This window comes from Enhydra lutris, unplaced genomic scaffold, assembly GCF_002288905.1.
Source record: "Enhydra lutris kenyoni isolate GAN:26980312 unplaced genomic scaffold, ASM228890v2 scaffoldscaffold13, whole genome shotgun sequence".
Classification (NCBI taxonomy): domain Eukaryota; kingdom Metazoa; phylum Chordata; class Mammalia; order Carnivora; family Mustelidae; genus Enhydra; species Enhydra lutris.
Window position 1 is genome coordinate 34114695 of NW_019154097.1, and position 27256 is coordinate 34141950.

The 27256-nt window shown below is 49.2% G+C and overlaps 1 protein-coding gene across 3 annotated transcripts in view; it reads right to left on the reverse strand.

Annotated features, from left to right (window-relative positions):
- Positions 1-1850: 1850 nt before the first annotated feature.
- LOC111145720 (formin binding protein 1) overlaps positions 1851-27256 on the reverse strand; it is a 145328-nt gene continuing 119922 nt past the window's right edge. The window contains exons 11-17 of one of the 3 annotated variants that reach the window (XM_022500871.1): positions 22666-22680; positions 18726-18835; positions 12408-12540; positions 10900-11021; positions 10474-10610; positions 8800-8958; positions 1851-4957 (exon numbers count right to left, since the gene is read on the reverse strand). In XM_022500871.1, the coding sequence (XP_022356579.1) occupies positions 4950-4957; positions 8800-8958; positions 10474-10610; positions 10900-11021; positions 12408-12540; positions 18726-18835; positions 22666-22680 (684 nt within the window). In that variant the 3' untranslated portion in view covers positions 1851-4949. Of the gene's footprint in view, positions 4958-5649; positions 8959-10473; positions 10614-10899; positions 11022-12407; positions 12541-18725; positions 18836-22665; positions 22681-27256 lie in introns of those variants that run through there. The other 2 variants (XM_022500874.1, XM_022500872.1) reach the window with 2 other exon arrangements.

A 27256-nucleotide genomic window follows, 5' to 3' on the forward strand; every position in this document is an offset into this window, starting at 1 on the left:
GGGGGAAGCGAGTGGGGTTTTGGAATCACACCTCCCTCTGGCTCTTTTCTCTGCAGCGGAGCCGGTGTGGAAGAGATTAACGCCCTCGGGGGCTGTGAAGAGGGCAGCCCACGGTGTAGGACACTGTTCTGGAGAGCTGGCCCAGGGACGCGTTAGGACGCCGTCTCCAGCCCGTCCTTGGATCTGAGACTAGCGAGCGGCCTGGCCCAGGTGGGGTCTGGGGAGCCGGGAGTGGGGACAGGGCTCGGCCTGGTGCGGTGGGAGGATGGGCACGCCGAGGGGCAGAATGCTGCCTGGGATCCTTCCCACCTGCCGACCCCCGTCTCCTCCTGGGGCCCAGCAGCTACAAATGAGGAGATCCCCACTTTTCCTCTCACAGCTTTTGGTCCCTTAGCTCTGAGGACAAGGGCACGCTGGGGCCTTTCTCAGATTTTGCTCCACCTTGTGGGGCCCAGCAATGCCCCCAGCGGACGGGAGGTCATTTCAGTACGGGTCCCTCATGCACCATCTGGACAGGTAGTGTTTAAAGCGGGGCCTCACGGAGGCACCTCCGGGAAGCAGCTCCTGGTGTTCACAAAGTGGCTGCTGAGTGCCGGGTTTGCACTTCAATCCCGGGTCCGAGAAGGTGCTGGCCACAGGCTTACTGCCTCGCCTTCTCAGAACAGCACAGCAGAGGCCAGGGAGGGAAGAGGAGGCCTCCTCCAGCCAGGGACGGGGGTTCCTCACCGCCCAGGACACGGGGACGTTAGCCCCACTGGGCTAGGCTGGCCGGCCAACCCCTCCCTCCCAGCGCCCCCTCCCGCAGGCCCCCAGCGCCTCACTTTGGCTGCAGATTCAGAGTTGGATGTCCGGGCTGTCCTGCGGGGCCGGCAACTCCAGAGATCTCTTCTCCTTTAACTAAAAGAGGGGCCCCTGAACACACCCCACGCACACCTTGTGTTTCGGGACACCGGGTCCTGCCCTGGGGCGTCCTTCCCCTCGCGTGCTGGCCCCTCTCCCGCTAGGGGTTGCCACCGCCTGTGCGGCCGCGTGGCTCGGCCTGGGTGTGGAGGGCTCCAGGAGGCCAGGGGAGGCCCGGGAGGCCTGGCCCTGCCCCCGGGCGGGCTGCGGAGCCGGCCAGGCCCCTGCAGCGCTGCTGCCTTCGCAGTCAGGAGCCCCTGCTTTTTTGAAGGCCGCCCACATCCATTTCTGGGGGGAGGCTGGGGCCAAGGTGAAGCCCCGCCTCTTGGTGGCCTCCCGCCTTTTGGCACCTCTGCAGCGGCCTCACATCTTCCCGACTGTTCTAAAACGGCTCTGAGGGGCTTTAGGACCTAAAGAGGTGTGGGCACAAATCACTGTACCTTCCCCGCAAAGCCTGGGGTGCGATTCTCCGCGCCGCCGGAATCCGGGCCTCCCGCTGCGCACATCCGCAAGGGGCAGGGCTGGCTGTCCTCCCCGCTCCGGTGTGGGCTCCAGCACTGGCCACAGCGGACTGCCCACAGAATGCAAACGTGCCCGGTGGTCCTGGCTCCCCCGCCCCCCCACAATGGGGGCCCGGAAGACCTAGAGGAGCCGCCCGCCGAAGGTGCACGGAAAACACATTTGCTGCTCCTAAGGAGCCCCGCCCCAATCCCTGTACGGAACCGACCAGAATCCCACAGCACAGGGTCCCAGGCAGCTTGTCCTCCAGCAGGCGGGGCGGTGGGTACAACTGGGAGGTCGCAAGCCCGGCCGGAGTGGATGGCTACAGGACTCGTCGCGGGTTCACACGGTCAATCAGTGAGGGGCACACGGGCCCAGCCCCGGGGCCCTGCCTGCTTCCAGGCCCGGGGTCCCCTCTTCGTGCCAGAAACAGTCCCGTGACAACATAACAGAGGTTATACTTTTATTTAACGTTTAGAAGATTAACATATAGTTACAAGGTCAATATAAGCCTTCCAATGGAAGCACTTTATTTGGTTTAATTCCATCTCCAGAGACAAACGGGCAACTCCAGAACCTTCACAATGGCAGGGGGCCGTTACAACACTGAAATGCCTCCAAAGTTTAGAATTAGTGCCACACACACAAATAAACCAAAACGTTTAAAGGTGCTCAACATCAGGTTAAAATAGAATTTTGGATCGCTCTTTTAAAGAAGTGTTTTGACGGCACACGCGCAGGGAGGCAGAGGCATGAGGAAGTATGAAACTAAGATTTCTGGAAAAATACTCAGCATCCATGTCCCTTTTCCACGTTCAGCGAACTCTCTCCTGTAATTACAAATGTCACCAGAACGCCTAAGCGGGGGCCCTGGGCTACCACCCTCGAGATAAGCTACAGCTTATCCGGCCTGAGCCTCACAGCCTGGAAGCTTCCGAGGGGAGCGCGCGAAAGACCCAAAGGAAAATCCCATGACCGCTTTCCATGCCTTTTTATCTTGCAAAGGAAAAACAGGGTGAATGACAAGTTCCTCCCTTTCATGTTTTTAGGTCACGTTCAGGGCAGGTGTCTTAAAACTCAGTCATTCTTACAATAACACTGTTCTAGCACTGGGGAGAAGTGACAGGCCAAGGGGGGAGGCAGGGGGATCCCCCCGAGAAGCAGATGGCGAAGCTCCCCTACTCTACGGGAACTGGTCCATAGTCCTCTAGACGAATTTCCCAGGAGGATCCCCAGAGCAGAGAAGACACCTCAACTACCCTCTAACAACTCATCTCCTTGAACGAGCTCGGGTTTGCAGGGCCCCCCCTTCCCACACGGCCACACGGACCTGCCGGAAGAACACCAAGGCTAACACGGAGAAGCACCTATGACCCGTTCCTTGTTGGACGCAGGCGGTACAGAAGGAAAAACAAACCAAAACAAAAAGGCGCAGGGGTTACAAGATACGAGCATAGTCTATACTGGGCTTAGCAGACACTAAAAGAACAAAATCACTGTAGCTTATACCATTTTCCCTATGTTGCGAGAAATTAATCTATCCTGACCCCAGAGTATGAACGATGCAATGCACATGCATTCCCGAGGCCTGAAAATCGATTTAAAAAACCATTTAGCATCCTTGCGGAGTGGAGAGCGGTCCACTTGGCCTGGGGAGATCCGGGAGTTCGCGGAGATACCCACTCCCTGCCCACCACCCCGGCTGGCGGAGAAGCCCTCCGTGGAGCCGCTGGGCCGGCCGGTCCTAACCACACACCTGCAGGTTTGCAGGGACACGGGCGTCTGCCGAGCAGCCCTCTCACGAGGCGCTAGACCTCGCTGCAGGGGAGGTGGGCAGCCGCCGTGGGGAGGGGAGGCGCGCTGCCGACACAGCAGCCCCGAGCCGCTTGGGCAGGTGGGCGGCTGGTCTTCCGCTGAAGGGTTTACCCCCTTCAGGGCGAGAGACAGAGACGCAGACAGAAAGACAGAAGAGGGGAGCGCGCTCAAGCTCGCTCGCTCGCCTTTAAACCCGGAGCCACCTCCTCGTCACCTCCTTACCCCAGACATCTGCCTGCTGGAGGCTTCTCGTCACCGAGCTGCTCTCGGAAGCAGGTGTGCAGTCGTGGTCAACCCTGGTTTGCTGAGAGGAACCCTTTTGTGGCCGCTGAACACAGGCCCATCCCTTAGCACCAGTCCTTTCTGTCCCTGTCCCTTCGGCTCCCGTAAGACATCCTTGTCTTAGATTCATAAATGTCGAGGAGAATTAAGGATGTTCGAGGCGACCACCCGGGTACCAACAGCCACACGAGACAAGACAGAGGCCCGATTTCCTTCTTGGGCTTCGGATGGTTCTCATTCACAGAAACTCGCAGCCAGTGCCGTCTGACCGACCGTGTCGGCACCAGAGACGGGAAGCTCCGGCACGCCTGGCCACGGGCTACGTGGTCTCACGTTTTCCTCAAGGATCCATAAGAGGAAGGGACTTCGCTCAAAAAGCCAGCTCAATCCAGTCTCCGTGGCCCGCGGAGCACGTGAGAACATGGAGAAGCCGCAGGGTCACCTGAAGGACCGCCAGCAGCACGGGGTCTTTGGTGCGGAAAGTGCTAGAATCCTACGATGGGAATCTCGGGAATTCTCACTTTGCAACGAGCTAGCGCCCAGGTGAGCCTCTGGCTCCGCCGTGTGCCTCGCCCGGCGGCCCCCGCTCCCAGGGCAATGGCGGGGAGACGGTGGGCTGGGACCTTCCCTCACTCCATGGCAGGTGGACACAAGCCTCTGCGTGTGGCCCTCAAGAGATGGAATTTGACTTCCAGTGTGGACCTTTCCAGGCCACGGAGCACAGGCCCCAAATCAAAACGTGTGTGTGTGTGTGTGTGTGTAAGCGTGCACACCACAGAGGGGGCTGTGTGCCTGCGTGTGAGCACCTGCGTGTTCCCCACGGACACTCTCAGGCCAGGAAATGTTGCAAGAGCTGATGGTTAGTATGAGGCGAGGACCCCTAGCCAGAAAAGGACCACCGAAGGGACTCGGGACCCGGGACCCCACCCGTGACATTCGGGCGCTCAGTCTGCCCGGCGCACGCCTGACCCTCCTTGTCCAGATTCTGTTAGTCTCCCCGGGGGAGGGGGGAGACCGGTGGTGAAGTTTTCACGAAAGGCACAGTGTGAACCATGGACGGGCCAGGATGCGCCAGGTAGACTGAGGGCCAAGGCAGGGGCCCGGGAAGGAGGGAACACGTGTCTAGCTGCCTTCTGTGGCCCCATGTCGGGTGGAGGGGGATGGGGATGGGGACAGGGACAGACCTGCCCCCGGAGAGGTGGCCAGATGGGGCCATGGGGGGAGACGAGCCACGAGAAGCATGCTGTCGGGAGTATAGAAAGGAAAAGGCAAAGCAGCCGCGTGGCAGGTGGGGAGAGGATGTGGCTTCAGGCCGTGACGACAGAGGGGACCGCGGGCCGGCCCAGCCCAGGAGCCGTCTACACGCGCGGGCGCCCAGGCCTGTGGAGACAAGCAGACCGAAGGGTTTCTCCGGGGAAGGCTCACCGAGGCTCTGGCTCCTGCAACCGCCTCTAGGGATCTACAACACAAAAAGACAGAAAGAGAAAGAGTGTTTAGAGGGAGGCCGGCGGCTCGGGGCGGGCATCTGGTCTGCACCGCCCGGGAGGGGGACAGCTCTAGAGCGTGGAGTGTTACCATGGGGCACGTCGGAGATAAGGAACTTTCACGGTCTCTGGTCGCCTCAGGGGCCAGCCTTCCCTTCAGGGGGAAGAGAGGCCCACGCGGCAGACCCGCGCCCATCCACCCCCGACCCCTCTTTCTGGGTCCGCTGAGTTTCGGAAGAAAGAAATGCAACCCGCTTTCCAGGCGGATGCAAGGAATTTCAAGGCCTGACTCTCTCCCCTGACCGACACTGTCGGCGCTTTACCAAAAAAACCCAAAAAACCAAAAAAAAAAAACCAAAAAAAAACCCCCCAAAAAACCCAGTAAAATCTTGGTGAAAAGGAAAAACCTGTTACTCAGCAATCAACAGTGAAAGTTCTTCATCCGGAGTGGGGAGGAGAGGAAGGCGACAGAGACTCGGAAAGCCCTCAGGTGCGCACAGGGCGAGAGACAGAGCAGGTGTCATTTAAAAGGGTGGGGGAGGGGCAGAATTTTAAAAAAGCATTTGGCCGGAAAAGGTCCCCATGACTGAAGACAACAGAGTTAAATGCCCGGATTACACAGAATCATTTTCTCGGAAAAGGTGAAAAATCATTTAAAATACACAACACTGAGAAAAATACGTTTATTAGAGAGGCAGATACGAGGGTACAACCAGGAGGAGCCAGACAGATTCGTTTCTTTCAGGGTGAGAAGAGAGAGAGACAATCATTTTGGCCGTGTTGGAGCAAAACTTACTCAGAACACAAGTGTCTACAATAAAGTCAAGGCTGAGCAGCCAGCGGGGGACCTAGTCCTTCCGGCCTCCCCAGCGGTTACAAAACAAAAACGGTCATTAGGCAGCAGAATCACCAATAAAACAAACAGACAAGAGAGTCAAACGTTAAAACAAGGAATTCAAGTCATCCTTTTAGTTTTTAAACGGCAGTATATACAAATATATGGGGGGCGGGCGGGCGGGGGGATTTCGGACATACTTAACAGAAAGCAATTTAAAAAACCAAACTGAACCATGAAAGAAGAGATCCAACTGACCACTGGACGTTCCTCTAGTCTAAATATTTTGGCAATTATTAAATAGTCACATTGTAGACCACACACACACACACTCACACACACACACACACACACGAGTGCACGGCGCAAAAACCGCTGCTTTGAGTTCTGGGCATGAGGAAGCAGCAGCCCCTCGGCCTGGGAGGGGTTGGCGGGAGGCAGTGTTCTTGGGGCTGCCCGCAAGTTTAGAAACCCGTGGGGAAGACAGGCTTCTATGCATACACGAGGAACCTCGAAATGCGTCTCTAAAATAAAAGGAGAAAACTTTACCCACAAGCTGAGACTTGGCTTCTTTCATTTTAGCAGATAACCAGGGGTGGTGGGAGGGGGTTGAAAAATACCAAAGTCTATTCTGGGCAGAAATGGGAACTCTGATTCTTTGGGAGTGGTTTCAGGACTTCTCCTAATACTTGGTGTGTTGGCTGGCTGGCACCGAGGCACTGTTCCATCCCTCGTCCGCAGCTGCCTGTGCTAAGGGCCTGGGGCACACAACTTAACATCACAAGCATTCAATTATGCGCCCAAAATCAACACGCGCCCCCACCCCCACCCCCACAAACCAACTGAGCCGTTTTCTGAATCAAATTTGCACAACTGTTAAGAAAAAAAAACCACCTAAATAAATAAACCCACAACAACGTCATGGAATGCCATACTTTCCAAGGGAGGCTTCCAAAGGCTCTCGTACTCTTGGCCATTTTAAGACTTTGTCAGTGTTTGGGTCACTTCCTGTAGCAGTTCACAGGCTGGCAATGGGTCCCATCATTAGACAGAAAGCTCTGGTTCTAATAGCTGAGGTCCCCTGTTCGCCTGGGTCCATGCCCAGCTCTGTCACCTCCCCCAGCCCGTGAAGAGGAGGAACCCCGCGGCCTCAGGGTCAGCAGAGTTACTTGTGGGGAATATTCACAAAGGGGAACAGAAACGATTTTCCTGAGAGGTCTGGGGTCCAGGGTGAATGGCTTTATCGATATTATGTCAGCAAAGGCGGAACAAGGCACGAGAAACCAGAATCACAAAATGATATTTTTGAAAAGCGGGCTGACCAATGTCCGTTTCCTGCTTTGGGCATTTGTATCACAATTCCATCCGAAGCCACCACTTGGGGCGGGGGGGACACACCTGCTCAAGGGTACACGGGACGGCTCTGTACGGTCTTTGCAACTTCCTGGCAACCAATCATTATTTAACAACAGACCGTGTATTAAAAATCAGGCTGTTATTAACGTTCATGAAGTTCCATTCTGGTGGTCCTGGGGAAATGAGAACTTTCTGAGAGAATCCACAAGAACCTGTAACAGTGGGGCCCCCTGCTGTTGTTTTTATTAAATCAGCTTTTTTTTTTTTTTTTGGTAGAATCAACTTTAAATCGATTTGCGCTTATAAAAGGAGCTCACGGTGTAAAAGCAAGGAGCTAATTTCCTATTTAAAAGTAGGAAGGACATGAATAAGTAATTCTCAAAGCCAAATAAAAAGAAAATCAGAACCTGACCCCTCGGCCGTGAGCCCTTCATAGCTGGTTCTCTGGGACCGCAGGGTAGATTCTCGAAAGGGGCGCACAGCTGGGGCGGGGCACGCCTGTGATCCATTTCACCGCCTACGCTGCCGATTTAAAAAACGCAAATCCCCACGCGACCCAGATCCCTTTCAAGACGGTGAAATACTTTAGTCTGGTTATGGTTCATTATGTAAAATAAAACGAGCTAGCAATTCTAAAATGATTTTTCAGTAAATCCATATTTTGGGTCTTAAAGATGCCAAGGATCAAAAAAACCAACCAACCGAGCCAAAACACGAGTGCGGACGCAATGAGCTTCGGGGGGGTTCTGTGTGTAGAAGCAGCTGCTGCCCCTTACAGCCTCACCTGGGCACCTGGGAGCTGAAGGCCGCTCCTCTGGCCACAAAAGCTCCAGCAGAAGCTCGCTGGGTTTTCGGTCAGTTACGGAAACAGCACTAGGGCATCTGATCGTCTCTGTCAAGGGCAGCGGGGAGCTCAGGGCCTCGTGTAAAAGTCTACTGGCTAACCGTGGACCAAGCTTTTCCAGTTTTCGGCTGGTTCTCTGGGATCATGCAGACGGGAGAGGAAAACACGACGATCTACCAATGGTCTTCAACACGTTGAAGGAAAAATACACACATTTAGTACCAATATAGGACTCGTCTTATTCTTTCCTCGAGGAGGGGGAGGTTTTATTGATGACTTCCTCCAAAGCAAATGATTGTAAGATCAAACGAACGAGCGCGGTTCAAGTTACGAAGTTTCAAAACGTAACATCCTAAGGGGGTTGCGTTCACGGCAGTTGCGAGAGAGAAACAGAACGGAAGTCTTGCCCACCCTGCTGATGTGTGTGAACTTTTAAAATTCAGAAATAGCAATTAGAAGCTAGAAGGCAACTTTTTTTTTTTTGATACCTACAGATACTGCCAGAGGAAGAACTGTTTATCTGAGCTCAAATGACAAAATTGTAAATTGGCAGTTGGCAGCTTTCCTGGTCCTATTCCATGAGCAAGTGAAACGTTTTATAGTCAAAACCGGCCAAGGAAATCCGGGTGTCGAGCGCCCACCAGCCCACCACGTGGCCACGGGACAGCACGCACTCCGGGGTCCTCCGGCTTTGGAAGAACCGCCCGGAACAGTCATAGTTGTGGGGACAGACAACTCCAATTTTTTTTTTTTTAAGTTGTATTAAATATAAGTCTTAGCACCTTTGGCATTTTTGTCCAAATAGACTTCGACGTACGAAGTGGGGACATAACCCTCTTCGTCTTCGTTTCTCCGAATGCGGGTCCACCCGTCGCCTTTGTCTTCCTCGATCACGTACAGCGTTTCTCCTTCAACTACGGAGATGGTCCCTTCATTCTGACCTGGAGAAGCAACATCAGAAGGGGTCAGGCTTCTCGCCGAAGCCAGGCGGAGCGCGAACGGGGAGCCTAGCAAGGGAAGAGGGGCAGTGAGGGAGGGACAGACGCATGGACCCTGCAAGGGCTCATCCCACGCAGAAGTTTCCAGACCCACCCCCCCCAACAATGCTTCTCCAGTCCTCCAGGGAGCCCCCTCTCTCTCCCAGGAAGCCAGGTGCTCCCCCAGGGGACATCTTTGGTCTGCTCGTCTCTTGTGGGGAGCGTGCGCTTATGGCTTTAATGACACCCTTTCAGACACTGTCCCCACTCGTTAACTGGGGTCCCCAAGACCACTTGCTGACGTTACTGCCCCAGAACAGCGCCCACTGCTCACACAGCGTTCTCAAGCGCAGACTGGCCAGGGAGCTGCTTACAGGGGTGCCGTCGGGGTGGGGCCGAGGCGTGGGAATGAGATTAAGATGGCAACCGTGAACCTGGAGCTTTCTCGTCCCACCACACAGGTGGTCTGTCGTGAGAAGATCTGGAAGATCCCTCTGTCCCAGAGCTTCCCAAACCTACCTGAGCTCAGCCTGCTTCTCCCACGGCCTCCTTCGCATCTTTCTCCACGGACATCATTCTGGCAACTCCAGGCTAATCTTTCAAACCCTTCATCCCTGTTCTCCCACTGGTCCCCCACACGTGACAAGACATATCCGAAGGCGCAGCTCGAACGGTGCCAACGCCCCGCTCAAACGTCTTCAACAGCTCAACTGCTGCCAGATAAAATCCAGACGACTCTCTTACCCCCTAGTCTCAGATTCTATCATTCCCACCTCAGATGTCTAAGCTCCAGCCCCACGAGCCCACGCTTCCCTCACCTTCTTCCCTCCGATGCACAGAGGCCTGGAGAGTTCCCTGAATTAAATTCTCTGAAGGAAGTGAGTGCCCTGTCCCATGAGCGCCCAGCACTCCGTACCCCACCTCTGGTACATGCCACCAGCGGACCTCCCCCAAATGTGTGTGTGTCCTCGTTCCCCAGGGGCAGACGCCACACCAGCCCATCCCGTACCCCGTCCCTCTGGGGGCTTTCCAAGACAGGATCTCCTGGATGAATGGATAAAATCATCATGGGCTGCCTGGGTGGCTCAGTGGGTTAAGCCTCTGCCTTCAGCTCGGGTCATGGTCTCAGGGTCCTGGGATCGAGCCCTGCATCGGGCTCAGCGGATAGCCTGCTTCCTGCCCCCCTCTTTCTGTCTGTCTGCCTACTTGTGATCTCTCTCTCTCTGTCAAATAAATAAAATCTTTTTTAAAAAAATCATCAGTATTCCACATTATCTGCTGCAAGTAAGCTGCATGAACGCTGTTCCATTGGGCAGAATAACGGGCAAAACATGCAACCTTGAACCAAATAATGATGATGACGGTGAGCGGAACACAGGGTAAAACGAGTGAGAAAGATCTGGAAGGCTTCGGAAGAAGGTCCAGTCATAGCAGACGGGACAGCGTGCACAAGCGGGGAACCGGGCGGACACAGGTCACCTTCGAACGTGTAGAGGGCTTTGCAGGTCCCGATGGCGGGCAGGGGCTCCTCCTCGTCAAACTCGTCGTCGAAGTCCGTGGCCAGCACCTTCCCCTCACCCTCCTGACTCTGCTCCTCCGTGTAACTGCCATCCGGGCTGCTCAAGAGAGGAAACCACGCAGCAACTATAGCGACTGCCCAGAGAAGCGCTCGCCCCCTGCCCCCCGACCGCTGCCACCAAGGCCACCTCGGGTCACCCTGCGTGCTCCATCGCCGCCCCACGCGGCCCGAGGGACCCACGCCGTGGGGAAAGGGCAGGTCAGGCATCTCGGGCTCCTTGGTATACAGAGCAAGTGCCTCCGCTCGTTTCTAGACTCCAGAACTGCAACACGGACACAAAGCAAAGCTGCCCCCGCCGGACGGCAGGCGCGGCACAGATACTGTACCTCTCGCGGTCCTGGGCGCAGCTGTTGACCGTGGCCGGGTTCTGGGCGTCGAACATTCCACTCTGCCGGCGGGCCTGCTCGCTGCGTGCCGGCAGCCTACCCTCCACCTCTGCCAGCCAGGCCTGCAAGCAAAAGCCACCAGAGACAGCGCAGCTGAGGGCCCGGCCCGGGAGTCTTGAAGGCCCCGGATTCAGGGGGGCTCCATGGTCCCTGAGGCTGAGATTCAAGAAGGGCCACACGCTTGGGGGGGGGTCTCCTGTGTCTCTGCATGCAGCTGTACCAAGTACCCACACACCACGGCTCCCAGCCCGTCTCACGCTGGAGAAGTAGAAGCAAGTGGGCTTAGGCCACTGTCACAATGTGGCAGAAAGAGCGCTGGACTGTGTTACAATCTTGGGCTTTTTTTTTTTTTTTTAAGTAGGCTCCATGCCCAGCGTGCAGCTCAGTGCAGAGCCTGAATCTCCAACCGTGAGATCAAGACCTGAGCTGAGATCAAGGGGGAGCTTAACGACTGAGCCACGCAGGTGCCCCGCTACTCTTGGGCTTTTGAAAACAGCTGTGTGAGATCAATCAGGTTAAGTCGCTTCTGGTTCCTTCTGGCTCCAAAATTCTGTGACCGTGAGCTCCCGCTGGAGAAGGGGCTCCTGTCCCACAGGAGCAGAGACTCCGTGTGAAAGCTACGTGCACCTTTTGTTTTGAGGAGTGAGTCACTCTTTTTAAGGGTAAAGAAATGCGTTTCCAGGAAATCAAATTAAGATAAAAAATAAACTTATCTTGGGCAACATTTAAAATAGTGTCGAAAAGGCCAGAGGAAAAAAATGACCAGGAAAGAACATTTCGAGGTTCTAAACCCTCTAACTGATTGGCGGAGTCTGGAAAGAGTCTTAAAAAGCTGTTATCTGACCCTTCGTTGCTAGAAGTTACCGATTCCGACTGGCACGATCAGTCACTGCTACATTTTTCCATGTTCTGTAGCCTCAAAATTTGTGGGTAAAAGCAGCCTTCTGCCCATAGCTCTTGAGTGCTCTCTCTCCCTCCTTAAAAACTATAGTATTTATCTTTCCTACTCATTTCTAATTGGTGTCTCTCAGTGGTTGTCACCTCTATAACCTTTTGATAATGGGTCCTTTGTAAGAACCGTAATGTATCTGACTTGATTTTTTTAACTTCTGGATTCACAACAGCCCACGCACAACTGTCCCCTTCATCAGCAGGGGCTGGAACAGGACCGACCAAGCCAAGCACAAAGGACAAGGTGTACAAATACATTGATCAGTGCTGGATTTAGGGGAGTCCTGGGCCGAAGGCATGCCACGGGGCAGAACAGCCAGGGGTGTGACCACTTTTCCTTTTATCATGACTCGCCAACCTCCCCCCTCCCAACACCCTCCAGCCACACGTCTTGCACGAATCTCTGGTGTGCTACGGCATGAACCCAGCACGACCCCCAGCCTTTCCTCGGTTTCTTTTTCTTCCAACAGGGCTTTTCACGCGCAGCGTCTTCATACCTCAAATTTCTGGGCTTCTAGTCGCAGTTTTTCTATATTTTGGCTCACTTCGGTTAATTTATGATCCAAACTGGCTGGGTCTCCCATCTGAGGATTCTTTAGGTAAACATCTTTCATTTTTGTGATGGCATCTCTGGAAAGAAAGAGGGAGCAGGACACAGTAAAGGTCAATGTCATCCGTCAAGTGTCTTCTCCTACCGCCCCACACGCCGCACGGACCGGCACATGGGATGATGGCATCACAGCGCGGGCTGGAGGGGAGTATTGGGAGCTGCTTTCATCCTAAAACTCCGTAAGAATTCTGCTCCCGAGGTCTGTATAATCCAGAGACGGGTATTAAAATTTCGGTTGCCTTTTCTGAATGGTATCTGGTACCTCCCATGGCCCTCCGAGATTGAGAAACAAATCAGTCACGTCCCTCCCTTCGCCCCCTACGATGAAAACAGAACTCCAGCTGGCACTCTGGGTCCCACGGGCTCCCATGTGTTCCCCTCGTGGAGGAGCACAGTTAACAGCTTTGGAAATTTTATGACACACTCTTTTAACTATTAAGAAACCGAACCCAGTTGGTGTCCATGACAGGTGGGCAACCGAGCCTCAAGGCGACCCAATGCCAGGCCCCACGCCCTTCCTGAAGCCGGGAGGGCAGCCGCCCGCAGCGGCCTGAGCAGATAATCCCTCCAGGAGTGTGGCAGCCATGCCTGGGGCTATCTCTGGGACCAAAGGGCTCTATTAATTTTGAATTCTGGCTCCGAGGGACTGAGGGACTTTCCGTAGGGTTCCGTAGGGTTCGGAGATGTTCAAAGTTTAGAGCAAATGACTCTGCAGGTGGTAAGGGGCCAACTTTAATGAGCTTCAGTAAAAGGCAGCCTTGACCTGTTATACAACATAGGACCAATGAAGCAAACCCAGTTAGAGTTATGGGAAATAGTTTAACTGAAACTATAGAAATAATAGGAGGAGAATTTCCCAAAGTCCCCATCCGGCCTGGGCCCGCCCCCTTGCATCTGAGCCCGCCCAGCCCACTGCTCCTTTGTGGGTACCCACCATCCGCTTCCCCTGAGGCCACATCTCCCCTGCAGCCCTCCCTCCCCCTGAACTCCCTGGCCCCTGACTTTGCTCCCCTTCCTTCTTTCCCACCCCGTGAGTCTCTCTCCAACTCCATACGTTTGTTATTATGCTTATTACTGTTCATCCTCCGTCTCTTCCTACTTCAGTGGAAGCTCTGGAAGGAAGCTCTATGGGCTCAAGCTCTTTTGTTAACTTGGTATCTCCCCAGGGGCGGGACACTATGTGGCACACAGCAGATGCTGAGTAAGTATCTGAGATGAATAAATGCTCTTACAACAAACAAACTGTAATGTCCGCCTTTACCAAATTCCTTTCTTTCTTTCTTTTTAAAATTTTTATTTATTTATTTGACAGAGATCACAAGTAGGCAGAGAGGCAGGCAGAGAGAGACCAGGAAGCAGGCTCCCCGCTGAGCAGAGAGCCCGATGTGGGGCTCGATCCCAGGACCCTGGGATCATGACCTGAGCCAAAGGCAGAGGCTTTAACCCACTGAGCCACCCAGGCGCCCCACCAAATTCCTTTCTTGACCTTATGGCTACACCTCCAGCTACTGCCCCATCTCTCGGCAAAACTTTTCCAAAGACTTGTCAAGATTCATTACCTCTGTGATTCTCCAACTCCTGTCTCTCCTCATAGGTCTCCCCAGATGTATAACTTTATTCGTCTTTTCAAGGAACCAACTTTTGGATTTGCTGATCCTTTTTGTTGAGTGCGTATGTTTTTCTGTGTCATTAATTTACCCTCTTTTCTTGCTTCTGTTTTCTTGGGTTCAATCTGCTGTGCTTTTTCTAACTTCTTGTGACAGACACTCAGCTCACTGATGTTTAGTGTTTTTTGTTTTTGATACATATGGAAAGCTATAAAGTTCCCTTTGTGAATGTTGCCTCAGTGACAGCCCAGTGATGTGTGGAATGTGGGTTCAGGTTCAGCTCTGCTCCGATATCTTCCAATGACTTTTTTTGTGTGTGTGCTTTCAGTGTATTTCTTTTTCTTTCTTTCTTTCTTTTTTTTTTTAACATATAATGTATTATTTGTTTCAGGGGTACAGGTCTGTGTTTCCAATGTGTCTCTTGATTTCTTCTTTAGTCTCTGAGTTATCTAGAGCTACATTTCTTAATTTCTAAATGTTTGTTATTGGTACCCAACTTTACTGCAGGCTTTGGAGAACACACCTTGAATGGTGTCTGGCCTTGGATTTTGTTGAGATCTGTTTTGTGAAAACAGGATATGCTCAGGTTGTTGGAAATGTTCTATGTGTGCTTGAAAAGAATGTGCACCATTAAATTATTGGATAGACATGTCTGAGGTCAATTCTGTCAATTATATTATTTAAGTATTCTGTCCTAAAAACGACAGATGTTGGTGAGGATAAGGAGAAAGGGGAACCCTTCTCATTGGTGGTGGGAATGCAAACTGGTGCAGCCACTCTGGAAAACAGCATGGAGGTTCCTCAAAAAAGTTGAAAATAGAGCTACCTTACAACCCAGCAATCGCACTACTGGGTATTTACCCCAAAGATACAAATGTAGTGATTCGAGGGGGCACATGCACCCGAATGTTCACGGCAGCAATGTCCACAATAGCCAAACTATGGAAAGAACCTAGATGTCCACCAACAGATGAATGGATAAAGAAGATGTGGTCTATATATACAATGGAATACTATGCAGCCATCAAGAGAAATGCATCTTGCCATTTGTAACGACGTGGATGAAACTAGAGGGTATTATGCTGAGTGAAATAAGTCAATCAGAGAAAGAAAATTATCATATGATCTCTCTGATATGATGAATTGGAGAGGCAACATGTGAGGTTTGGGGGTAGGGAAGGAAAAAATGAAACAAGATGGGATCGGGAGGGAGACAAACCATAAGAGACTTACTCTCACAAAACAAACTGAGGGTTGCCAGGGTGGGTATGGAGAGGGTGGTTGGGTTATGGACATTGGGGAGGGTATGTGCTATGGTGGGTGCTGTGAAGTGTGTAAACCTGGCGATTCACAGACCCGTACCCCTAGGGCAAATAATACATTATATGTTAATAAAAAAATTTAAATTAAAAAAAAAAATTCTATCCTGAATCTGTTAATCTGTTCTACCTGTCACTCAGAGAACTGCATTAAAAATCTCTTTCAACAATGATGTGTTTGTATTTCTTGTACATACTCATGTCAAAGGGTTAACAGTATAACCTTTTCTATGTTTTAAGATTGACAGTTCTACAGCTTTAAACTGAGCTGTCTGTTCCTTGAAACATGTAATGTTATGAAGTTGACCTTCCTGAGCTGAATAGTTTGAGGGGGTTTTTTTTTGGCCTGAAGGTCAGTCATCTTCTGGCTGGCACTGGCCAACCAGTATCTTTTTCCATTCTCTTATTTTCAACCTTTCTATACCTAGATGTTGGTTTTTTTTTTTTTTTAATACCTTATGAGTTAGCTGTGCCTTTTATAGGCTGTGGATTTGGTGTTGTTGTAGTTTTGTCTAGTCTGAAAATCTAATCGGAACATGTAGTCTGTTGACATTGAACATACTCATTTTATTTTACAGATTCTATGTGCCAGGCACTGGTCCAAGGACCTCCCATACACCGACACATTCAATTCCATTAACTTCCTTTTCAAGATGAGGAAACAGAGGTAAGGTTAAGAGGTTAAGATCAAGAAGAGGTTAAGAAGCTTGTCCAGGGGCGCCCGGGTGGCTCAGTGGGTTGAGCCTCTGTCTTAGGCTCAGGTCATGATCTCAGGGTCCTGGGATCGAGTCCTGCATTGGGCTCTCTGCTCATCAGGGAGACTGTTTCCCACCCCACCCTGCCTACTTGTGATCTCTGTCTGTCAAATAAATAAATAAAATCTTAAAAAAAAAAAAGAAAGAAAAGAAAAAGAAATAGGTGGAACCAGGTTTGAACCCAGGGTATTAAAAAAATTTTTTTTTTAATTTTATTTATTTAAGTAATCTCTACAGCCCACGTGGGGCTCGAACCCACGACCCCGAGATCAAGAGTCGCACACTCCTCTGAATCAGTCGGGTGCCCCTGAACCCCAGGGTATTTTAAATCTACCCTCACGCTTTGTGCTTTGATGAGTCCTGCCTTGTTCCTCTTGGACAAGACGTAAGTTGCATGAGAGCAGAGGTTTTCAAGTGTTTTGTTCACCGTTTTATTTCCAGGGTCTAGGATATTTCCTTGCACACAGTAAATGCTCAATAAATAGTCATCTAGTAAACTGTTAAATGGCACTGGCCTTCTTATCAGCAGGGTCGCTGTGAGCATTAAAAGGTTAACCAGCTTCTACGGCCACAACCCAAGTGGCAGAGAAAGTTTTCTACCTAATTCTTGGACAACAGTGTCCATGACCTTCTACAATGTCGTTTCAAATACCTGAATCAGAACTTCTCACTCCTGTACGGAATATAACTGCTCAGTTATTCCATAGGCCGAGGTGTAACGGGTTGATACATGCAGGACCCTTTTTATATTTGGTTCCGCATGTAATAAAAAGGATAAAGAACACTTTCATGAGGTGTGTTTCTAACACAGAACAAAGTTAATTATCTGTGTTGTTATTTGTTATGCACAGTAACAGTGTCCATAAAACCACCCATCTGGGGCGCTGGGGGGGCTCAGTCGGTTGAGCGTCCCACTTGATTTCAGCTCAGGCCAGGATCTCAGGGTCGTGGGAGCCACATCAGGGCTCTGAGCTGGTGGGGAGTCTGCTTGAGATTCTCTCTCTTCCTCTGCCCCTCCATGCCCCCGACCCTCTACCCCGTGATCTCTCTTACTCTGTCTAAAAAACATTAAAAATATAAATAAAATAAACAAATACATAAAACCACCCACTTTTCAGAAGTTGTTCTATCAGCAGTAACCAACTATTTTTTTGTACTAAAACTACCACTTTCATGGGGCACCTGGGTGGCTCAGTGGGTTAAGCCTCTGCCTTTGGCTCCGGTCATGATCTCAGGGTCCTGGGATCGAGCCCCGCATCGGGCTCTCTGCTCAGCCGGGAGCCTGCTTCCCCGCCCCCCCGCCTGCCTCTCTGCCTCCTTGTGATCTCTGTCTGTCAAATAAATAAATAAAATCTTAAAAAAAAATAAAATAAAACTACCACTTTCATACTAAACTGTACTACTGCCTAATCGATTTTGTTTGTTGGCTTTTCGCATGACCAAATTTTAACTCCAGCTTTGCCACAACGAAATTTATGTAGAATCCCTCTTTGGCCTGTTTACAGGCCAAAAAACCTCAAGTTATCTTTTAGAAAATCTCAAATAGATGAATGATTCCCCTATTCACTCAGTGAGAATTTATAAGGCGAGAGACAATAAATAAAGTGATTTTTCCATCCGGATCACTAGCAAGTAGCCCCTAAGTGACAGCAAAGACCTACGGGCTACAAATATGGGGAGGGAAGCACAAATGAAGAGATTATCAACTCTTTTCGTCTTATTTTTCGCCTATACACCATCCTGGGATCAAACTCACAGAACGGCTCAGAAAACGGGGAACCCCAGCTGTGGGATCCGGACATAGGAGCTTCTCAAGAGTGGGAAAACATCACCCCCCTGGCGGCTGGTGGTGTGTGTAATAAGACATAACGCGATTTGTTTTCTATACACTAGCAGTACGCTCTACAACAAGGTACAGAGATGTGAGAACCTCTGGGAAGGCTGACTGTCACTTATCCTCAAATAGGAAGACAAGGTAGGTTATTTTAGACCCAAAACTAGAATGTGGGGCAAGGGAGCGGGGTGGGACTCACGCCACGCTCCCCTTCCTCATTTTTACATATTTATAATTAAAAGAAAAGAGGGTGGGAGATGGGCAGAACAGGTGAATGGGACGAAGGGGACACTTATCGCGATGAGCCCCGAGTCACGCACAGAAATGCTGGGTCACCGTAGCGTCCACCTGAAACTAACAGAGCACTGGATGTTAACTGTCCTGGAAATAAAATTTAAAACTTAAAAAGAAATAAAAATTAAAAAAAAAAAAAGAAGTATAGAAATACAGAGGAAGAAAAAAACAGATAACCAAATGGATTTTGTTCCCCAAACTCAGAGTAAAACCTATTTGTTAAAAGAATTCTCCCGCTCTGCAATGAAGCCATCCAGTAGACCCTCCATGAAAAAAAACAAACAACAACAAGACCCCACACAGCTGAAATCAATACTCTTCTTGAAGCTAATTTGGGATTTCCCATCGTCCACACTAAACCTGAATCTTGTAATAAGTCGCGTCGCTCCACTCTACCTCTGATCCATCTCCTTCTGAATTTCTTTATTTAATTCATCGACTTTCTGCTGCAGCTTCTTCCTTCTCTGCTCGGGCGGGAGGTTGCTGAAATCCTCAGGCGTGGCACCCTGCGGACACAAACAGGCATGAGCGCGCGCTCGTCCCGGAGGACAGACACCGCACGACGTCTGCACGATGCAGCCCCCAGACACCGGGGGTGCCGAGGTCCACGTGTGTTTTCATGACCAAAAGGGAAGCTCTTTCCCAGGACACCCAGCTGAGATGTAAGATCGATGCATGCAAACTGCAGAGAAGTCCCACACACCGGCTCGGGCTCCAGGTCTGCCCGCCAAACCACCTCGGCCAAGGCAAGGAGCAAGGCTGCAGAAGGGGAGGGGGAGAAGAAATTCCGGCCCCCGCAAGATTCGGTGAAGACCACATTCTGAGGCAGATCCTTCCCTTGACCGTCAGTGTTGGCGGCAAATCTGGAGCGTGAAGGACGTCTGAGGTGTCTGCTCCCTTCGCACCACACAGGGACAAGTGCCCCCAACAACGGTCTCGTGTTGAACGCACCGCTTTACTCCCTACTCTGGGTCTTTCTTCCCACTTCTCCACACAGGCTGAGGCCCAAAGTTTCCATCCTCACCAAGTGACAGATGGGACGTCTGGTTCCTCAGAGAATGTGGGGGAAAAGGCCATTAAAACATCTATCCTCCCCCTCTCCCCCCCACCCCACCCCCTCCACTCTCCCCTCCACTGCCTCTAAAAGTCAGGTCACTCCTTTCTGACATCTGTAGGGTGACCTCAGAAAATCCACATAGAATGGGCCCCCGGACCTCCACACCAACTCCCCAGCATCCGAAAGCCATGCCAGCTGTTTCCAATCCAGCAGAAGGAGCCTATTTTGATATCTGGAACCCCTTTCAGAAACAATTAGGATCTTTCCTCAGTGCATACGGTCTCAGTAGAAAACCCCAACAGCGAGCTTCCAGACTCTTCCAGGCTCTTCCAGTTGCTTACGAGTCAGGAGCTTCGGCTAAAGCTGTTGGGGGATCAAGTGCCTTTGATTCCATGAAGTGATTTTCATAAACAAAGAGAAATGGATTCAATCGCCAGGGATAAGCCAAGGAATTTAAAAAGAGATTTTACTTTAGAGCCAATGAAACAGGCTGGCTGGGGCGCGGGGGTGGAAAGGAGAGGACCCGGGGAAGGTAATTCCAAAATCGAGCTGAATTGGCCAAGCAGCTGACATGGTGCTGGTGACCCCGGCTCCCTGGCTGCTTGGGACCAAGCGCCAGGGCTGCTGTGCCGGGAGGTGCGATGCAACCGCGCTTACCGCAAGGCCACGCACACACCTTGCAGCTGATGCTTAGACTCATGTGTGTGCGCGTGCCTGCGTGTGTTAGAGAAGGAGAGAGAGAGAGAGAGAGAGAGAGGAGTGAAACCAGAACACAAGTGGCTAGTCCGTCATGGCAAGCCAAGCAAGTTCAGTTGCCTCTAAAGCGAAAATGACCCAAACTCATCTTTCAGCACAGAAATCAATCAGGCTGCTTGTTTCCGTCCCCGGGCGATTCTCGGGTTGGAACACGTGCAACCCGAATCGTGTGCTTTTCACTTAGCTCCGCTCGAGCACCGAGCCCGAAAGCACAACACCTTGTCTTCCTGCCGAGGTTACTTAAATCACATCAGCATGTTTTCTAAAATTGAGGGGATTGTTTCGTTTTGTTTTTTGGGGGCTGGAATGCCATAAAACGAAAGGCACGCTGCTTCGGAAGCCAGGAAAGGCAGGGATGGCGCCAATGTTAATTCATTAATAGTTACTAAACCAAACTGCAGGCTAAGAGTCCCAAAGAATTTTTCCTACAAAGAATGGAAAAGTTCTCATCTCTGCGCTCGTGAATACAGCGGCCACACACGGCTACTGAGCCTTTGAAACATGGCCAGGGCAACCGTGGAACTGAATTCTACATTTTTATTGGATTTTAATTAACAAATATTTGAATCAGCTTGCGTGATGGATGGCCAGCGTATGGGATTCAGGGGTAGACTGTGAGCAGGTGTAAGGTTTGCAGTATAAACACTTGTGACTTATAAACAGATTCCTTACACAGCAAAAAATTTAACTTCAATTACTTACGAGAACTAACTAACTAACTAAATAAAGGAACAAATTAGGTCCCTTTCGATAGGTACTCTATGTTTCTGTATTGTTATTTAGAAACTAATCTCATGAACTGTGCCTCAGACAAACTTTGCGTTGCCCTTGGAGGCTGAGCTCACGGCTTCTTCTAGATCCGAAGGAGTGTTAGGTGTCTGGAAGTACCTTGAAAGGCCATTAAGACTTGGATGACTTTAAGCAATACTCTGACCCAGGATTCATTTTGCAACGAGGGAATTTATATTTCCAGCTTTGAGTCAGAGTAGACTTTCTGAAATCTTTGTTGTGGTCCAGTTTGGAAACAGACTGGCCCCACGGGTGGCACTGGTTTTGCAAGACGGGGTCAGTGCGTGTAGGGATGTTTTAAGTTGCTGCGGCTCTGGGAGGACCTTGTTTTACACACTTCTGGAATCAAACGCTTGCTCTGAGCCTCTCCCCGCAGGAGCACAGGCTACAAGCACAAGAAGCGTAAGCGGCTTCTTTGGAGTTCACACCTTTTCCGCTCCAGGCATCTTTGGGCAACACTTCCCTTCTTTACTGGCTTCCAAGTAATGGAATAAAGCAACAGTTCCATACCAACTTGGTCAAATGATTTCTATCTCAGGCAGAAAGACTGCCTAATTTTATTAATACTGCTATCTTTTGCTTCCAGCGCCTCAGCAAAAGAAGAAATACAGACAGGGCAAGGAAGAAACCCCAGTACCTGAGAGACTCCTACTTAATTGACCCAGTTCCTCCCAAATCCATGCTGTTGCCCAACTCAGTTCATTGAAACATTTAGGGTGTTTTCCTTCTCGTAGAGACCTTAATTAAGGACTAGTCTGGGGATTTTATTTCATAGTCTAAGAAATGTTCCATTTAATGAGATACTCGTTTTCTCTGGGGTTGGGTTAGTTGCCAAATACTGAGTCAGGCTGAAAAAATTCTGGAAATCCAAATGTATATGTATCCATGTACACACACACAAATGTGTAGATAAGGACCACCAGAAACTCTTATCCTGCATCATCAACAGCAATGCATAAAGTAGCTGACCTTATTCCTGGGTGAATTGTTACAGTGTATCATTGTCCATAATTTTAAGGCATTTTCAGCTGTGGTGTTTAGAATACCATGTAACTTACAGATTTCTGAAGTATAGTTAGGGGTTACAGAGTTAAAAAGTTTCTTTTAATAAATTTAATGATTAGTCTGTTTACTAGGGCTATGCGATTAGGTAGGAACAACACAGAACACTAAGTAAATTATTTTAGAAAGGCTTAGGAGGCTCTTTTCACTGTCCATAAAGTCATCTTGTGATTTCTTAAATCGGCTATGCATAAGGCACCCACATATTTATGTAGCGACTTAAAGATCCCATGGGTTGCAATTCTCCCAGGCTGCCTTGGACCTGAGTTTGAGACTGGCACCATTCCTGCCCATCTCCTTCAGGCTCACTGCGTTTTTCACCTGCTTCTGTGGCTCCCAGGGAGAATATCTTTAGCTGTTAAATTTACTTTTACTCCAAATGATCCATAAATAAACTCCCCAATATCAAATATGTACATTTCTGATCACATTTAAATAAAGTTTATTAATATCTGCCATCCTCTTAAGGCCCCGGTAAGAAAGGAAACCAAATCATGAGTTAAGCGTTAATTTTCTTAGCAACTTGAAAAGATTAAGATCGCCCCTAGTGGATTTTGGACCTTTGGATTGCACAAGTCTAACGAAGAAACACCAACGAAAGCATACGCAAGGGAAACATACACCCAAAAAACCTGATTAGATTTGGGACATGCATAGAAGAATTGTGCTTACCAGCTTGAGAGAAAGCTTCATGTAAAAATTGAAGAGGTAACAGGGGAAAAAAAGAGAGAGAGAGAGACAACACATCAGAAGAAGAGGAATTCGGTCAGTTGCACCGTATTAACATAACACATAAATTCACCTGTCGCTTGTGAAAATGACTTGCAGTGGATCTGTGCAAACGTTCACAAGAGGGTCTGGCCCCTGCCAAAACCTTCCTTTCGCTGCCACGTTGCCAGAGCAAAAAAAATAAAGATAGAAAAGGAGAGTTTCTGTTCACAGTTCTGTGTGGGTCACATCGGCCTGGTTATAAGCTAAAATAAGTTTACAATTGGTGACACATGCTGATAATAAAAGACAAAAATAATCACATAGCCTTTTGTTCACCACATTTCACATGGGAAGTTTTACTCACGGGGGGAGCTGAAGAGCGGTGACTTCCGCAACGTACAAGTAATGTATTTATTTATCTTAAGGAACTCTAATAAACGTGAAGACTGTCATTTCTCAAAGGCAGGAAGGCAAACTCTTGAGTGGGTGAACGCATAACCGGGGGCTGGAAGTTGCTCTAGGAAACCATCTGCAGGATCCAGAAAGCCTCTCTGCACCAGGCCAGAGGCAGGACGAGGCCCTTGCATCGCTCACCACCCCCCGCACCGTGGAAGGTGTGTTCAGAGGCTCACGTGCACTCTGAGTCCTACCCACGGGGGTTACAAAGCACCTGGAGAGCTAACTGGAGTAGCTGCCCTGAGAGTTACTGTTACGAAACAGCCAGTTATCTCAACTACCGAGGGGCACTCCTTGCTCTGCGTTTCCTGACCATCAGGAGGCAGCAGGTGCAATTTTGCTGGGCCTGGAGATTAGCAAAGGTAGAGTGACTACTGGACACAAAACAGATTAAAAGGCATCTCCAAATTATTAAAAAAAAAAAAAAAAAGAAACATTTGGCTCTTCGTTAACAGGTGAGACATACTCTATGGCCAGGAAGCAGTGTCTTGAGAACATGGTGCATTTTAACTTAGCTGTCGTCAATCCTAAAAGCTCAGGCAGCTGCGGTAGGATCAAAAATATGTTGGAGACCAAGGACCAAAGAACGAGCCCTTTGATTTTAAACTGGGAGTGCAGGGCATTAAAAAATTCCTTAACCAGGTTTAAAAAATCTTATTCTTAAGATGAACTAAAAATGGACACTTCTTTTCAAATAGGCATTAAGCTTTGAAAGAAATCTCCCCTACGGGGGAACAGACTTTAAGAGGCAGTGAGACAAAACTTTTGGGAGAACAAGGCAGCAGGTACAGGCACGCTCCTGACTCTCCCTGTGGCCCCTCCTGTGAGCTTTAGCACAGATCGGCTGATCACATCTTGAGTTCTTTACAGACAACACTCAGGGTGCACAGCGGAAAACTTGGCAAATATCTTCCTGGCAAAGCACGCTACCCCCTACAAATGTTTTCTCACACAGGATCGTTTAAACGTGGCAAATTTAAACACCTGCCATTTGAACTCTGTACACTACCTGTTCTCTCTTCGGCTACTTCCGTTACTTACACGAGCATATCAATTATATGTTCTTTCTTAAGCATTCCAGAAGAAGAATTCTAGCATCGAAACTAACAGCACAGGAATGATTACCACTTCATAATAAAAACGAGTCGTTAGGATCGAACATAAATCTGAGTACCCGTAGGAAATCCCGGATTTTCAAGACAAACGCAGTCTTCTGAAGTGGACAGTGATGGGCCCTCTACAAGAAGCACCATCACGGGGTGTGGTATCCTTGTAACACCAGTTTTCGGTCTTAAGCTGTAAGCCAGCCAGTTAGATCACTTAACATGGGAAACCGAAGCCTTTGAGAAAATACTTGTAAAGACTGCATTAGGTGCACCGCAAGACATCCGAGGAACTAGAAAGCGGTCAGTTTCAGGCAACGAGTAGGAAGCCTTGGGAGCCACACATGTCAATAACACATGAGGGGACACAGAGCCAGCGGGTCCATGTGTTACTGCACGGCCACAGGTACGAACCTCAAGTACGAAGAAAGGGGACAGTGAAAATAAGTACAGAAGTAACAGTTGAATTATGGTCCGTGAAAAGTCACAGGACTACTCTGTGACCTCGCCCACGCCCCGATGATTGTTTTGGTTCCCCAAGCTTCATGGCATGACCCCCTTACAGATCCATCTCTTCCACACGGGGCGGGGGGGTCCTCGCACGATCTACACGACCGCCGTCTGTAAGAGTGTCCTCCTGGGACCACGCTCTGCGGCTGTGGTTATGGGTGAGATTCTGCCCTAGAATCGCACCCGTGGACATCTTCTCAGACGGCAGTCACGATCAGCGAAGAGCGGGCAGAGCCAAGCTCCGTCCACTGCCGTTTTGGGGAAGCCTGGTTGTTCTTGGGAAGTTGGTTCCTTTTTCCCACCCGAGCTTTCCAGATAAAGTAACTTGGGGCTGACTTTATAGTAATAACTTGGCCCTTCCCGTGTCCAGGTCACCCAGGGGAGAATTTCGTTGCCGGGTCCCCAGTCTTGGTGCTATCCAAGGGGTTAGTACCTGAGCCATGACTCAATGCCTGGCCGTCACAGGTCAACTTACAACATAGTCCCTAGCTTCAAAAGCATACGTGGGTTTCCCTATCGTCCTCTTCATGAGTTCTTTGTGAAAACAGAAAGACTGAGTCTGCCAATAATCAGCAAGAGAACAAGATAAAATGAATAAAATTAAAGTGACCATAAAATTGTAACATCTGACAAACAATCAGTAAGGATTTTTCCAAACCTTTTGATCAACTGCGAAGGGATTTTTTCCATGCCATGAACTCTAACACATGGGGGGAAATGGGCCCATATTTTAGATTTAGAAGGCCCTTGTCAAGACCAGAAAGAGAAATCTTAATTTAAGACAACAAAATTACATTTGTAAATTGCAAGCAGAGACCACACTGTCTAGTTTCATTTTTCCTTGTCTTAGGTAAAGATGAAGAAATGGTTACGAAAGCTCGGTGGCATACTTTAGAAATGCTCAGTGAAACAAGATTTTCTTACAGATGCCAATGATTCACAACAACAAAAAAAAACATTTTATCCTGGTTCATTATTTAGACACAAAATCAGCTATGCTAAGAAATGTCTGCATAGGGGGTCACACATTCGGATAATAGGAACAAAGGACTGAAATCTGGATCTGAAAGCTGCAAAACACAATAAATTAATAGATGTGTTAAAATCACAGATCTGTTATTCTAGGACACTTTTCCTTTCTTTGGCACAACAGTCTTAAAGTTCTAAATGAGGAATGAAGGAAACAGAAGGACAGTATCATTTTCATCACGGGCCCCGTAATCCACGTACCTTCTGTGTTGAGATTGTTTTAAAATCAAATTTATTTCCCCAAACTTCAGATTTATTTTTCATTTCTGAACTTCCTAATTTTACTTCTGTGATGCATTTCCTTTTTCTTTTTTGTTCACTTCAACTTCCTGAAGGAAGGGACCTCCAACCTGACCCTCACTGAGAGCAGGCTGACCCAAAATGAAAGAAGCAGAAATATGTTTCTATTTATTCACTAATTCTTCTAGAATGTGTACGTGTGTGTTAACTCTCGGGAAAACAAAGCATGGATTAAAAAAAATTTTTTTTAACCGAGTTTTTGCTGAGCACAGATTTAAAGAGTAAGCAATAAAATTCATTTTGCTCATTTATAATTTTTAAAAGAGGGATTTTCCTCTAAATCATCATAAGAACTCATTTCTCATCCCCCCCCTTTTTTAAAGGGGTATATTTTTCCTAGCCATCTTTCCCGTACACTTATTGATTACTGACATTCTTTGGTCTTTTCCCAAACATTTAGAGAACATCATGAAATACAGATTCGGAAAACCATTTGCAACCAGCAGACTGTGGTGGTGTTGAGGGAATGACACAGACACAGAAACGAACGGTGAACAGTCACAAATATTCCACATACTCCATCGTGAGATTCCAAAAGACCATGCAGAGGTACTTGTTAGAATAAACGAGTGCTTTGGTCAAGGTCTTGTAAGTGGCCGAGAGATGGGTTAACTGACTTACAGTTAACATAAAACTTTATAGTGTTGCAAAAACACCCTGGCCAGATGCTGGAAATTCTTGCAGGAGTAAGTGGGACGGACGGGGAGTTTTCAAAGCCGGCCTGAGCGAGCCCAGGAACTGGGATCTAATTATAGAGCTCAACGCGGTCCGTCACCCACTTCCGAAGCTATGCTCTGCCTTCTAACAATGGCTCTCTTGAAATCTTGAGGAAATTACATCGTTAATTCTTAACCTGATATGCTGGGGAACCTTAAGACAAGATAATTTCGCCGACTATCTGTATCCTTTACAAAAATGTTGCGATCCCCTTATTAAAGGAACTCTGCATATACAGAATGGGGGGGTTGTCCCTCATTCTACTTATTTACTTATTTTTAAAATACGGGATGCTTCGAGAATTTGCATGTCATCTGTGCTAATCTCCTCTGTATCATTCCAATTTTAGTGTATGTATCACCCCTCGTTTTAGTCCCAGCTATTATACATTGACATTCTTTTTTACCCAAAGGAAGGGAAGAGTAAAAATTATGTTT